At 41.0% G+C, this 14,582-nt stretch overlaps 2 protein-coding genes across 3 annotated transcripts in view; one reads left to right on the top strand and one right to left on the bottom strand.

The window, feature by feature from the left end:
• The first annotated feature begins 461 nt into the window (after positions 1-461).
• LOC118247935 (cytochrome c oxidase subunit 6C) lies at positions 462-6,182 on the top strand. 2 transcript variants are annotated; one of them, XM_035546371.1, is made up of 4 exons: positions 462-595; positions 1,351-1,478; positions 3,131-3,269; positions 6,056-6,182. In XM_035546371.1, the coding sequence occupies exons 2-3, from the start codon at positions 1,365-1,367 to the stop codon at positions 3,248-3,250; spliced, it is 234 nt and encodes a 77-aa protein (XP_035402264.1). In that variant the 5' UTR covers positions 462-595; positions 1,351-1,364; the 3' UTR covers positions 3,251-3,269; positions 6,056-6,182. The 2 variants fall into 2 exon arrangements, with proteins under 2 accessions (XP_035402264.1, XP_035402265.1); XM_035546372.1 differs by lacking the exon at positions 462-595 and adding an exon at positions 732-851.
• Positions 6,183-6,317: 135 nt separating this feature from the next.
• Positions 6,318-14,582, bottom strand: part of VPS13B (vacuolar protein sorting 13 homolog B) — a 476,457-nt gene continuing 468,192 nt past the window's right edge. Inside the window, exon 62 of the mRNA XM_035546369.2 lies at positions 6,318-11,190. Within this exon, the coding sequence (XP_035402262.1) occupies positions 10,945-11,190 (246 nt within the window). The 3' untranslated portion in view covers positions 6,318-10,944. The remainder of the gene's footprint in view (positions 11,191-14,582) is intronic.

Genomic DNA, 14,582 nt, shown 5'->3' with positions numbered 1-14,582 from the left:
CCCAGCTTGCTGCTGGGGCTGTGTGATTTCTCTCCACATTTTCTACTGACACCTTACTCTGTTTCATCTCGCCAAACGAAAATCCCTTCTCCTCAGTTTTAGGGGCCTGTCTCCTCTGCCATTTGAAGTCAGGGTCCCCTGGCTTTGGCAAGGGTGCATAAGGCTTGAATGAATGCTTCACTGCACGGGAGGCTTTCACGGCAGGAATTTACAGGATTGAGTGTAAAACCCATGGGGTTTTGCTAGGAATAAAGTGAGTGAAAACGGACAACATCACCACAGGCAGGTGGTGATGAGGTGGAAACCCGCGGCACCACACCATTTCCAAGAAAGGTCCAAAGAGAGGATGCCTAGAAGGGATTACAGTTTATTGTGAAGCTTGCCCTTGGCAAACTCTATAAATATTATTCCACGTTTTCCAGACGGCAACGCTTTGTGGAGCATTCCCCCCCCCAGGCCGCCCGCCTCAGCCCAACGCGCGCGCGGCGGGGCTTGAGCCGAGCCGCTCCCCGTAGCCGCGCGGCCCCGCCTCGCGCATGCGGGGTGGCGGCGCCGCAGAGGGCGGGCGCGAGGACGGCGGGGGGCTCGCGCTGAGGTGAGGCCGCGCTCGCGACACCCCTCTTCCCGCCCCCCCCCCACCTTCCCCACAGCCGCCCCCTCCCTAACGGTCGCCAACGGTCACCAACCGTCACCAACGGCCGCCAAGGGCCGCGGCGGCAGCGCGTGACCTCTGCGCGTCCCTGAGGGCGGCGGTGGCGGCGGTTTCCCCTCAGAGGGGTGGCGGGCACCCTCTGCCAGCTGGCAGGGCCGAGGGGTGTTTTTATTTTGTGTTTTTAGCGAAGTCTTTGCAGGTATCTTTATTTATGTATTTATCGGCTTCTGATGCATGCAGCAGGCCTGAAAGGGTAGGCCCGGAAGGGAAGGAAGGGTTTAGTACGAACTGTCTTTATGCTTGCCTTGTTACCGTGAGCCCTGGGCATAAATAATATAGGCAGGCACCTATATTCCTGTCATAATTAGCTTGCTCTTGAATGCTGTCTATTGAATACTCTAATCACAGAACGGTTGAGGTTGGAAAGGATTAAATATCCTAGTCACAGAATGGCCGGGGTTGGAAAGGGCCTCTGAAGATCATCTGGTCCAACGCCCCTGCCCAGCAGGATCACCTAGAGCACATAACCAAAAAGTCAAATAGAGCGGGGCTCTGTTGCTTATGTCAAGGTGACTTTTACATGACACAAAAACGTATGATCTTTCTAGAATAAAATTAAATAAAAATATTCAAGTAGAGGTTCTTGTCCCACAGTCCTCTTCCTTTCTAATACATATATGTTTTTTTTGTTCTTTTAGGGAATACAATCACCATGTCGTCTGCACTATTGCCTAAGCCCCAAATGCGGCGTCTCCTGGCCAGGCGGATGAAGTTTCACCTCTTAGGGGCATTTTTTGTTTCTTTCGGATGCGCAGCGTTGTACAAGGTGAGATCACTGCTCATTCAGTCATAAACTGGACGCACTAGTGTTTTAAAATTTATAATATCACTTTGTTGAGGTTTGGGTAAGCTCTTCATCAGAAGGCTTTAGTAATGTATTTTTATAAGGGTATTTTCAGAACATAAATAAATCCTCATAATCTCGAAGAAACAATGTGAACAAACCGATGCCTTACACTGTAATTAAGGTCACGCAATTTGTGATGACTTAACCTTGAGTCTTCTAGGCCTAGGCTGCTCTTGATTGTTCACACAGCTGATGCTCCTCCCGGTATCAGTAGATAGCTTGTGTCTCTGTCACGGTGTCGGAGGCTCTGGAGAGCTGTCTTATCTTTTGATTGACTTCTGAGATCTTGATAATAAACAGGATGCAAGCGCTGCCCGTTACACAGAAGCTTTCAGTATGAGAAGGGCTAGTACGGTCATTTTATCCTTTTTTCTGAGGTAGCAGGTAGGAATGGAGCTTTACATTTCCAAAAAAATCCCACTCACAGATCGCAGTTTGTTTTTCGTGGTCCTTAAAAAGCCTTCTGACAAAGATAAGAGGGGTGGTTGTTTTCAGTGCCTTTACTAAACCCTTCTTGGATCTTACAAGTTACATTTTATCACAGGCAATTAGAACATACATTCCATGAATTTCATGGAAGAACTGGGTCTTGCTTCACCCACTGAACTCATTCATTTGCAGCATTTAAATACTCAGAAAACTGTTGATAAAATATACTAAGAATTAAGTTAACATCAGGTTAACGGTGCCGATTTTGTGGTAAGCAAAGTCCATGAAGGGCAATAAATGTCTGTCAGAAACAATAAACCTGCACAGTTAAGGCTCAGCATCCACTTCTCACACCTGCTGAGAGGTGGGCAAGCTTGCTTGTGATGAGATCTGCAGTGTCTTTTTTTTTAATAGTCTGTGGTTTTATGCTGTATTTGGCAGCCCCCCATTAATACATCAGTAAGGCAGTGGGCCATGTTTAGAACAACTCTGATCTCAGAAGGAATTTACTATGTTATATGTTGGACAAACCCACCTTAGCCTTTCCTTCACGTTTTTTTGGCTTTTGGGCGTATCCTCGTGCCTCAGAGGAGCGAGTACCTGAGGTATCAGGACCACATCTCTTGATGTCAGTGAGCTGGAGGATTGGTTTGGGAGCCTTGTAAAATTTTACCAGACTTTTGCAGTTGACCTACAACGTAGCTCAAATGTGGTCAATTATTTTGGGATGCCATTTTATCTGCAGTTACAGTTCTGCAGCTGCCCACGGACATATTCAAAGCTTGCCGTAGCAATTTTTATTACATGTAAAACAATCACCAGGCTGGGCAGAGGACATTTGAGTATCAATATAGGCAACGTGTATCTGGATTTTAAAAATGCAGTCTGCTTAAAAATGTAATGCACTGTCTTTTAACTGGCTTTTTAAGGTTTCACTTTAGATGTTATTTTCCAGACCAGCAGTCAGGTAGCCTGAACTGTGGATTTGAACAGGAACAAAGCAATTTTTTACTAACTTCTGTCATTGAAGTAAGGCTTTTTAGACTGCTATCCACCGCTAAATTTATTAGCGTTAATAGCAAATAAATAAATACTGCTTGTAAAGGTTTGCAAGCTTTAATCTTGTGTGTGTTACTTTCCAGTTTGGAGTTGCTGAACCCAGAAAAAAAGCTTATGCAGAGTTCTATAAGAACTATGATCCTATGAAGGACTTTGAAGCCATGAGAGCAGCTGGTGTGTTTGAGTCTGCGCCGCCCAAATAATGGCAGCCTGCATTTCCAGGTAATAAGCTCCTCTGCATTAGAAGGGTTGGTCGAGTTGTTTCAGTAAAATAAGGTGCTTCTGTTCGGACTTCTTCCTTTTCTATCAATCAGAAAGTCTCTCCCAAAGAAAAGGGTTACAAATTGCACTACTCAAGAGACCCATGGGCAATAAAAACTTGAAGAAATGTGGGAACTGGGAAAGGGGAGTAAGGGCAGAATGGGAATCTCCTGAAAACCTTTTGGGTAATTTGTTTAACTCGTGTGATGTAGCAGACCTCTGCAGAGCGATGCTGGGCCTTTCCCTCTGCAGGCAGCGGCCTTCAGAACAATTCTGCCTTTGCATAGAGAGGAGACCAAGCTTTTGTATGAGACTTGCCTGATACCAGTACATTGATGCGGTGACATCTTGAATCGCTTAGCTTTGGGCTATCAAAGTCAGCTTATGTGCTGGTGGTGGCACAGCGGCTGAGAAATGGGAAGGCTGTCTGCCATAGCATGGATCTCTGTATAAGAAACAGAGACAGCTTCCACACATCCTTTTGTCTTCTGACGCTCGTGAGGGGAAAGATGACAACCCATGAGGGAAATACGTATTTAGTACATATATGTACATATTTCAGTATATAAATACATGCTTTTAAAAAAAAACACAACATGATGGCATGCAGCTTCTTTTGTACTAAATTCAGAGTTTTGCCTTACCGAATCCAGCTTGAATAGAGCTTTGATCACGATACTATTCTCCTAGTGCTTTTTTTGTTAGAGCACTGCCAAACTTTTTTCTTCTTTACTTCTTATCATAACACCAGGGAAAAAAAGTCTTTATTTCAACCTTGTTACGGTTATTAATAAGCACACTCAGTAAACTGCACAGGCTCGTGATGTGACAACTCAACAAAGAATTCCTCCCCCCTTCTAGATCAAGATTTCTTACATTGAGTTCTCTGCTTCTCTTAAAATGACTTCAAACTAATCTAGAATGATAGCTTTTTCATTCTTTTGGAATGTTTTCATATTGTGATCATTATGTGATAATCTGTGGCTCTAATTATCCTGGCCAGCTGGGTTTTCTCAGCCTGTTTGCTTAAAGCAGCAAGATTGAATAAAATAAAACATTTGTACTTAACACTATTAATACAAAATTCTGTTGTGTGACAATCTGCAACTATCTGGTTACCGTGTAATGCAATTGTATGAAAGAAGCAGAGCTCCAGCTACTCTAAGAGATTAAAAAAAAAAAAAAAAAAAAAAAAAGCGGCAGTCCTTTTTTTTCCTTGAGGAAAAAGTGTCTCTTCTTGAGTGATGACTCCAGCCAAGGTAAATAATGAAATGATAAATTTACCTGGTTTTATTCTCAGTAATTCAGCCTCTCGTTTGGCCCTTTGTAATATGTAGGGACTTTCTAACTTTCTTAGACACTGGAATTGCATTCTTTAGTCAGGTGGCCTTCATCAGCGTGTTCTGAAAGGCCATCTGGTGGTAAAATCATTTGAAACAAACACTGTCAACAATGATCCATGTTAAATATTTAATTGGAATCACGAACGGGATTTTTCAGTGCAAATAGAGCTCCGCTCTGTAAGCTTATGTTCCCATTTGGAACTTAAAAAAAAATCAAGTTGCACATTGTGTGCACCTGTTAAAATTAAACGTTTCCTAAACATTTCTTCCATTCCTTAATTACACCAGCTCAAAAGAAAATATGAAGGCTAAATCTTGATATGTCATTTTGTTTGAACTGCTGATGCTTTTTATTCCTTATCCTATTTATGTAAGAACTTGTATTTTTCTATAGAATAGCAGGAGAAAAGGGAAAACAATGCCACTGTTTCAAATGCTCTAAAAAGGCTGTGAAAAAGACAAGTACCCAAAACAGATGGAAGACATTTTCGTTTTCCTCAGCAATTTAAATCTTAGCTATGGAAGTTGGATGGAGGTTGAATCTGATGCTTTTTTTGGTATAGTTACCTAAAGGGTACGGTGGTCATGCATATTCTACATCTGCTCCCATTTTATTGGAATCTATTTTGTATGTGGCAGCAAATACAGTGGTTTAGCTTCATTTAATACTCACTCTGGAATCAGCACTTGCCCCCGAAATGAAGGAAACGCTAAGCAGGGAGGAGAATTCATTAGTTAAGGTGTTAGTTTGGAAGTCTGTCTGGAGTTTGTTCTTGCTGGGCACGTAGAGAACTTGGTATCGACGTGTCAATTTGCAGTTTCAGCTACCTGGTTTCAGCTACCTGGCACGGACTTTGGGGGTACTGGTGATGGAAAAGAAGCACAAGTATAAATCTGGGGAGTGTCTTACCTCTGGAGCATGCTCAGCAGTACAATAAAGGGGCAAGTCATGGTGCTAACCACTTGCATGACTCTTGTCATGGAGCACAGCTGGTCTTGGATTGCATTCAGTATAATAGGGAGAAGCAATTTGAATTTGGTTTTCTTCCTTCCTTGGTAGGTTGCCTACACCACTTGTTTCCTCTCTGGCTCCTATCTGAAAGTTGCATTCCTTTCTCTTTCAGACCCTTAGCAAGATTGATTCAGTTATCAGTGCTGCATGTATAGTGAATCTGACGTGCTGTGCAGGATTGTTCCAGCTCTTGATTTGTTCCATGTTTCACTTCTGTCTGCCACATGAAGGGTGTGTGAATCTTAAACTGTCAGGAAATAACAGGGGGAATTCCTCTAGACTAAACCACCACATAAACATTTCTCTCTCTTGCTTTGCATTCATACATACTAATGTCTTTACTGAGGGTATGAAGTTTGTCCAACATAACTTAATTTCTTTTTATCTTGCAGATCCTGTTCAGTCTGAGGAGACTTGATGACCGAACCTTACTTGTTCACTGAATTATCAAGTGTAATGCACTTCAGTGCATGACACACTCTAATGTATCTCAGTAAATAAAAAATGTACATCAGTGAGGCTTAATTGTCTTCATTAATGTCGAAATGCTTAAATACTGGAAAGAGCGGTGGAAAGTCTTCATAAACCGCTTTAGACAACCGAGTCTGTTTTTCTTTCTCCCAAGAATTATTTGCATCTTTGTTTTGGCCAAGTTCCGTATTTGATAACAAAGTATATTCTTAAGCAATTATGGCTGGGTTGTCTTTGCTGCTGATGGGAATGTTCAAGAGGATAGTTGTTACTGGAAGGGAGAGGCTGCATTTCTGGAAGGGTCTCGGTTACCTCTGGCTTCGGAAGTGAACAGACCTCGAGATCAAAGAAACTGTAGAGGAATTCTGGAAACGCACCAGCCAACCTTTGTGTCTTTTTCTGGTGCCATCGTTGTGTTGCCTTCCTTACGGCAGCAAAGTGTTACATCAAGACTTAGAATCTACGCCACTGCCCACTCCTATACGTGGTATATAACTGTAATTGGAAAATGACCCCAGACTGCAAGTATATTCACATGTATTTGATGTACAAAGGGAAAGAAGATAAAAGGAGACAAAATAGAAGAGGAAATGCTTACTTTAGGACATTACGGTAATGAAAATGTTTCCATGCTGCTTCTAGACACACACATCTCTTCATATCTGGAAGCAGTCAGCTGAGCACACTTAATTTTGGATACGTCCTGTAGTCCAAGACCTGGTGCTCTACCTTCTGCCTCGTTACTGGCCACTTGGAGCGTGCTTTGTGCGTTGCCTACAGCTGAGGTTGAAAATACACAAGTGATACATAGGGCTGGAACTCCTGATTGCTGAATGGGGGCACTATGAGAGGAGTCAAAGCTGATCATGTGAAAGAAGGGGAGGCTTTGTATGAAGAAGCATGACAAATTAAGCCATCTGTGTTGTATTTGAAGGTCTTCAGTTCAAATCCTGTTTGGAGTAACTCTTACTATTCTAAATGGATCATTATCTACTTAACTTAATAGGTAACTGTGAGCAGCATTTGGACTAATGAAAGCACATAAGTAGCATATTTGATCCAGAACATTAATATGGAGCAACATGGCATTTTCTTTAAAGTTTCTGTAAGTGTGGGGCTGCCTTTGAGCAAAGAAAGAATGACATTAGTGGTGCAGGGGAAACCGTCTAGTAATCAAAATACCCCTGTTCCTATAAATGTAAACCCAAGCTTAACAATAGCAAATGATTAACAATTTATCTTCCAAATGTACAGTATAAACATTGTGTGCCATTAAATACTGACTAGCATTTTCTCAGCCATGTCTGCAGGTTTAAATAGCCAGGGGTCTTTAGTCATACTGACAGCTTCGCAGGCAAGGAATTGTGCTGCTGCCAGGTGTGCAGGCTGGAGGAACTGACTCCCTCTCAGCTCTAGCCCATGTAGTCTTCCCAGTTGCTACCTGTGAATTTACTTTTAAATTCCAAGTTTCTTCTAAACTGTTAAAGCCAACCACAGTTGTGCGTTCATTCTGTTACCAGTGTTGTGTGATTTAAAGAAATGAGAACGTTGTGGCCCACGTTGGCTTTTTGGTTGGACAGCAGAGCTCAACGCTGTCCCTGGCTAAATGTATTCAGCAACAACGAAGAAACGCAGCTCTGCTGGGTGTTTGCAGTTTGTGTGTCAGCAATATGAAAGTGTTGCTTTCTTTATAATGCTATCATGTTTTCACATGGGGTGCAAAACAAGCACCTCCTTTCAGCGGGCACTGCCAAACAACTGGTAGCTTTCCTCTGAGTGCGAAGGGAGGGCAAAACTGGGGGGCCCTCCTCAGGAGCTAGGCACAAGGGCTAAGCTAGTCTGAAACCAGTACCAAGCCATCGATTTTCTTTTTGGCTGTTGCTAGAAAGAGTTCAGCTAATCCTACTGGGTCTCATCTATTGTTGTATCTTAGAACCAATTGGGAGTGAGCCCTCGTGTGGCACAGGAAAGGCGTGTGTGAGCAAGACCCTAATCAGCTTCTTGTTATAGCAGCTGGCATGCTGTTTATAGGAGCTGCAGAGCTGAACAACATGCCTGTCTGCCCTGAGACCATCTCCAACCATCTGTAAAGGTTTTTGCTATATTTATATATATGAAATAATATATAAAAAGGGATTGTTTGATCTAAACTACTTTGGGAAGGGCTTGCCATCCATAAGCCTGAGTATGCCTCCAAATTTTTGGCTGGCTTGCTTTATTCTTGAGTGTTTGAGGAATGATTGATTGTTCTGGAAGCAAACTAAAAAGATAGATTTGAAGTTGTGAGCTCTCCAGGTCTAAAGAGCACTATGAAAGTAGGTATGCTTTAAGGGTACACATTGGAGTGCTTTAGCAGCTAAGTATAGGCAGCTGCTCTTTGGACAACTTTGTTTTCATAGTTCACACAGCTCATATGTAGGAGAGGCTGATTTATATGCCATCTCCACACATGTTTCCATACATGTGGTCAGAAGGGGGAGAAAGAACCTGCCTAATGCAGTAAAGATGCTAGCTTAATTCATTGAAGAAGAGTGTAATTTAAGCAAGTGTTTATTCCAAGGGAATATAATTCAGGAAAAACACAAATATAGCTTCAACAATGGCTGCAATCTACAAACTTTTAGGAATTAAACCGCTGCCTTCTCTCATCTTTTACAGGTGTGTTTGCAGCCTCTTGGCTGGTTCGTGTACTACCTCCATAATGAACAGATTAGGCTAATTCAAATGGTGACTATAGCGCTGTTTTGATTCAGTCAGTCACAAAACCATAAAACTTTTCAGCACATGTTTTGGCAAGCTAATCATCAGGTTTTTTACTTCCAGCGTATTGTCATGATCTATTGCATTTTCTGGTATATGACAAAGTCCAGTCACCAACAGGAATCTAGTGGGGTCGGTCTACATGAAGCTTGCATCTTTGTGGTCATTGTTCTACACGATGACTGTTCATTCACTCGTAACTGAACGACCAAATAGCTCACAAAAACAACTATTATAGTAATAGCTTTATTATCTTTAAACAAACTCTATATTACAATTTATGCATCAATATGCAAAATTAGAATTATTAAACCATTTCCATAAAATACCGGGAATGAATTGTATGCATATGTACATTTTTTCTTAAAATAGTGTTATTTAAACAATGACTAAATTATTAAATCACTATGAAATGTTGATAATTAATAGGCTTATTTCACATTCAGAAAGAACAACTCAGATCCCAGGCTACTGTATTTCAGTACACAAGAGACACGGCTTTTAGAAATATCTTTTAACAAAGCTGAACTCACGAGAAAAACATTACCAATACTACATTCTTATGTACTGTGCTTTTGGTCATATCATGTATGCATAGAAGGTATTAACTAACTAAAGCAGATGTATTTGCTCAAAATGATGATCAGACTTTATTCCAGTTCTTGTCTCTAATTCTGGCCATGTTCAGGAATCCCCAGACAAAATGAATGTCCATATACATGTAACAGGGGAGAGAAGTTAGAAGTATAGTTGAAAACCAAGCAGGATTTTTTTTTTTTTTTTTTACTAAAGTTGCTCTAGACAGATTTGGTTTATAAAGTAACCTAACTGTGCCTGGAGAGAATGATTTCTTGTCTACTACAAACTGTAAAACCTCTGAAAATAAGACACTTAGAAAGCTCATTTGTCTTGATGTGTTTAACATAGTATTCTTAAGTGTACTGTGATGGCATCGTAACTATTAATGTAATCGGACCCCGTGGGTCTTTACTTTTGTATCAACCTGAAAAAGAACCCAACTCATTTTGCTTTGCAGAAATATATTTGAAAGGGCGTATTTCTAAATATCCCTGTTTTTATCACTTCAAAGATGATAAGCATTGAATGAATTAGGGCTTAATTGAACATTTACTATATGTAGTGGGTGGCAGATCAGAAGGGAGAGAGACCCAACACGGCTATATTTAGCACCCGCACATCTACGGTACAGTGAGCTTTAGATTCTTGGTAGATTTTAAGGAGGCTAAGATCTGGTTCTTAAGTTTTTGAATTGCATTTACTGGCTTCCAGCTAATGACCAGACAATGCACAATGTCATATATACATTGAAAGTCCTGAAAATTTGATGGTGGATGAAATAAAGTTTCTGTATACAGACAGTTTTAAAAATAAATTCATGTTGTAGTTCATGTTTTGTTCTCCAAACCAGACAAAGGCACTAGTTTACATTAAGGACTAATGTCCTGCAAAACTTCAGTCAAATAAAGGAAGCTATTTTAAGGTTAAAGTGGTGCTAAAACCCAGCTGTCACTAGTAACTTAAAACAGCCACACTGGGTTTTTCAGATTTAGTGGGGGAAAATGTTTTGCCTCAGGATGTACATGTTGGGGGGAGTGCATGTGTGGGGGGCAGGCTCAGCCTTGAGCAAGTTTTTACAGCTGAGTTATAAACCTGGTTTATAACAGAAACTGGCAGACCCTAAAATATGATATAGTATGTATTGATATATATTTTTTGTGTGTGGCAAAAATGACTCTGTGCACTCAGTTCTTCCTTATTCCCTGATTTTTGGTAATTGAAAGAAAAAGGATTTTGATTGACCTATAGTCCAAGGCTTTTCCCTTTCACTTCATTTGTTTGCTAGAACACTTTCCTTCCAGCACTAGTATCTTGGCTAGGGAGCAGGAACGTTGTCAAGGTTAGAAAAGCTTAACTTCATTATAATCTCCTACTTCAAAAATTACATGCATCTCTACTTGACGTAGGTTACTGCATAGAAAGCATTATGCTCAAAATGGTAAGATATTACTACATTCACCACAAATATTTATTAAAAAAATCCTTTCCTCAAGGCTTTATTTTTTACCATGGTGAATTTGCTAATGAATACTTGGGCAAAATTTGGATCAACTACATACTGATACGTTTTCATTACAGTTGGAAGGTGTTCAGTAGCCACTGCTTGCAGTGTTGGCATTACAGCAGCACTGGGGGCGAGGTGGTAAGATGTCTTTGTGACGTACTCCACAAGGCGGTTGTATTGTTGTTCTGATAGTCTCTCTCTAGCTCCATCTGCCTGAAATAAGACAACATAAAATGATTACTGAGTAATTGACAGTAACTGAACTCAACAGTGAAGACAATAACTTGCATATCACTTTGTAGAGTTAAAAATCATCCTCCCTGGGATCTTTCTTACAGTAGTTTCGTGGATGTTTTAACCAGCAGAGTTCTCCTGTAGTTTAGCGGTAGGTGGATTACTCCTTTCCTTTGCATGTTTTGGACAGTTCTATCCTGAGATGCTGTAACTCCTACAATTACCATAAAGGAGGCTATATCAAGGTGAGGATCAGTCTCTTCTCCCAGGCACCAAGTGATAAGACAAGAGGAAATGGCCTCAAGTTGCACTGGGGAGGTTTAGTTTGGATATTAGGAAAAATTTCCTCACTGAAAGGGTTTTAAAGTATTGGAACAGGCTGCCCAGGGAAGTATTTGGGTCACCATCCCTGGAGGTCTTCAAAAAACTTGTAGAGCTTGGTGACATGGTTTAATGGTGGACTTGGCAGTGCTACGTTAAAGGTTGGACCAGATAATCTTAGAGGTCTTCTCCAACCTAAATTATTCTAACTCCACCATATAAAAGTCTAAGCAGTATCTTCAAAGAATTTCAGGGATGGACTCCACCCACCTTGCTCAAGAGTAGATCTTTACAACAAATCAGCTCTTTGTAGACAGGAAAAGCATCTAAAGCCCTCTTAGAAAAATGTCAGTAGCTCCCAGCAGTGTTTATCAGATAGACAGCATTTATAACTAGCAAACCTTTCTCTCGCAAAATACAATTTATGACAACCCACAGCCATTTCTGGGAAGTTAAGTAAGTCTTTCAGTTACTTGATTCAGAATAAGGACTAGAAGCTACCTTCCAGGTGACTGGTCTATCTGTGACTGGATATATCCATTTGCCTCTGCTAACCAAAGAAGCACTCATATAATTATTTTTTTTTAAAACAAAAGATTTTTACTACAGATAGTTTGGGAATGTTATTAATGGAGAAGAAATTAAGGTATACATGCAAACTGCATTTTCCATCATAAGCTGTAGGGACTCTTCTGAAGAAATCCCTTTTTGTAGGATGAAATACGCTGAGGTTCAAGGCTCTAGTAAGAAGGATACAATTAACCCACTTCTAGCTAAAACTGATGCTGCCAACAGAAAGGTGGCATCTACCATATGATTTCAACCCAATAAAGTATTAGACGAAAAGCCATGGGCAAACCTGGAAAATCAGTCTGCTGTGCCCCTTTTTATTTTGAAGAAGAAACTGAAGATGACTATGACTAACTTGGGAAGGGCAAGCATGCAAGCAGACACCAAGCTAGCTGACTTCAAAATGACTTCCAAAAAAAGATACTCAGAAATATCGCCATTGATACTACAGGGGTATCACTATCAAAGTCATTCAGAATATAACTTATTTCCAAAATGTGAAAATGACAGAAAGGCAGACACTATCCTGGGGATAGGGTCTGATGCTTCCTTATTTATAGTGGGAGAACTGCTGACCAATTTCATTTTTGCATGGTTTAAAACATCTTTCTTTGTAGCATGTCACACTGAGGATTCAAAGACTGCTGTCTTCTGACCGTCTTTCAGGGGGTTTTACACATGCCTCAGTAGATGTGATGATATTTCCAAGCAGTGCCATTGGATTCAATTTAACAGCCAGGATCAATATCCTGTCACATCTCTGGACATGTGAGGCTCATTTTATACAAACCATTGCTTATTTGAAGAAATAATTAATATGATTCATAAATTGTGACAGATGTCACGTTCAAATCAAAACAGTCCCCTCTTTTTTTCTTTTTTCTTTTTTCTTTAAAAAAAAAACTATGCCTTTGGAGAGGAATTTGCTGCTCAACAAGTAGGAACACTCCTGTTTTCAATCATCACCACAAAAATGCTAAAGGAAGTAGGCTCATGCACAAACTCAGAAGCTCAAAGTTGGAGCCTATGCTTAGAAACAGTGGAAATGACGAAATGGACAGAGGAAAGCTTGGTTTCCTCCATATACTTAAAGGGAGGGGAAAAAAATTACAAGGCAGACTGCTGCAGCAGATACATAGTTAACAAGGGAGAATGATGTCTGAATGATGGCTTCAGTCTGCTGTCACAGAAAAGGTAACACCTCACTAGTCAATCTGTTTTAGCAGTTGAAAGGAGAGAAATATGCTAAAGTAGCACCCATGTAAACTAGATTACACTTCTGACTCCACTCTGACCAAAAGATCAAAGTTATAATAGGAGATGGAAATGGTGCTGGCATCCCACTCCCCTACTTGTGTGAACCCATTCTTCATAGGAGCTCTCCCCATGAAGACAGGCTGAGGGAGCTGGGGTTGTTCAGCCTGGAGAAGAGAAGGCCCCGGGCAGACCTTGCAGCGGCCTTCCAGTGCCTAAAGGGGGCTACAGGAAAGCTGGGGAGGGACTCTTGGTCAGGGGGTGGAGTGATAGGGCAAGGGGGAATGGCTTTAAACTAAAAGAGGTAAGATTTAGATTAGATATTAGGAAGAAATTCTTCACTCAGAGGGCGGTGAGGCCCTGGCACAGGCTGCCCAGAGAAGCTGTGGATGCCCCATCCCTGGAGGTGCTCAAGGCCAGGCTGGATGGGGCTTTGGGCAACCTGGTCTGGTGGGAGGTGTCCCTGCCCATGGCAGGGGGCTGGAACTGGATAGGCTTTAGGGTCCCTTCCAACCCAAACCATTCTGTGATTCTATGATTCATTCAGCTCCAGGCTATATCCCGTAGATATAGCACAATTATTCAGGAGGAAATATTAACTGTTCTTGGACAGTCTTCCAAAGTAACTAGGACCCTACTTGCTTCCAGATGACTTCATCTATAACTGTCTACTTCTCCAGCCAGTTTCAGTTTTGCTTATATTGTCAAGACAACAACAGAAACTTGGAGTTGCTGTTATTCTACATTTTTTTTCCTAAATGGGACGTAGTATTGTCATTAACCAACTATTTTAAAAAACTGTAATATTTATAGCCAAACCATTCAATCAGTCACAACTTGGTTAATGGTTGCTTAATGCACCTGTTAGATGAATCTTAGAGATTGTATGGCCTTTAATGTTAGAAGGTCACATTCTGGGGGTTAAGAACTCTATTTTTTTTCTAAAATTATGACTTATAAAGAATAATACTTCAGCAATTCTAACAAAATCAGCGGTGGCTATAGCATATTTGTTGTGCAGTCCAGATTGTGTGTAGCACTAACAGTCTGCTTAGTGCACACTCAGTAAGTAAAAAGGTTCTTTATTTTTTATTTCCACTACTTCCTTGAAAATTCAGAGTGGCTTTCAGCTCCAGGTATGATACCTGTAGCACTATCATGAAAACCCTGTTGCAGATCATCACAAAGAAATTCAGGAATATTTGGGATTCCAGGGCCCGTCGGTA

The sequence above is a fragment of the Cygnus atratus genome, chromosome 2, assembly GCF_013377495.2.
Source record: "Cygnus atratus isolate AKBS03 ecotype Queensland, Australia chromosome 2, CAtr_DNAZoo_HiC_assembly, whole genome shotgun sequence".
Taxonomy (NCBI): Eukaryota; Metazoa; Chordata; class Aves; order Anseriformes; family Anatidae; genus Cygnus; species Cygnus atratus.
This window is presented reverse-complemented; position numbering and strand designations above follow the sequence as displayed.

What these genes read in the sequence shown, in the direction of transcription:
- LOC118247935 (XM_035546371.1), top strand. Translation starts at nt 1,365, where the DNA reads ATGTCGTCTGCACTATTGCCTAAGCCCCAAATGCGGCGTCTCCTGGCC. An exon ending in GATGCGCAGCGTTGTACAAG is followed by an intron (nt 1,479 to 3,130) that starts GTGAGATCACTG and finishes GTTACTTTCCAG; the next exon opens with TTTGGAGTTGCTGAACCCAG.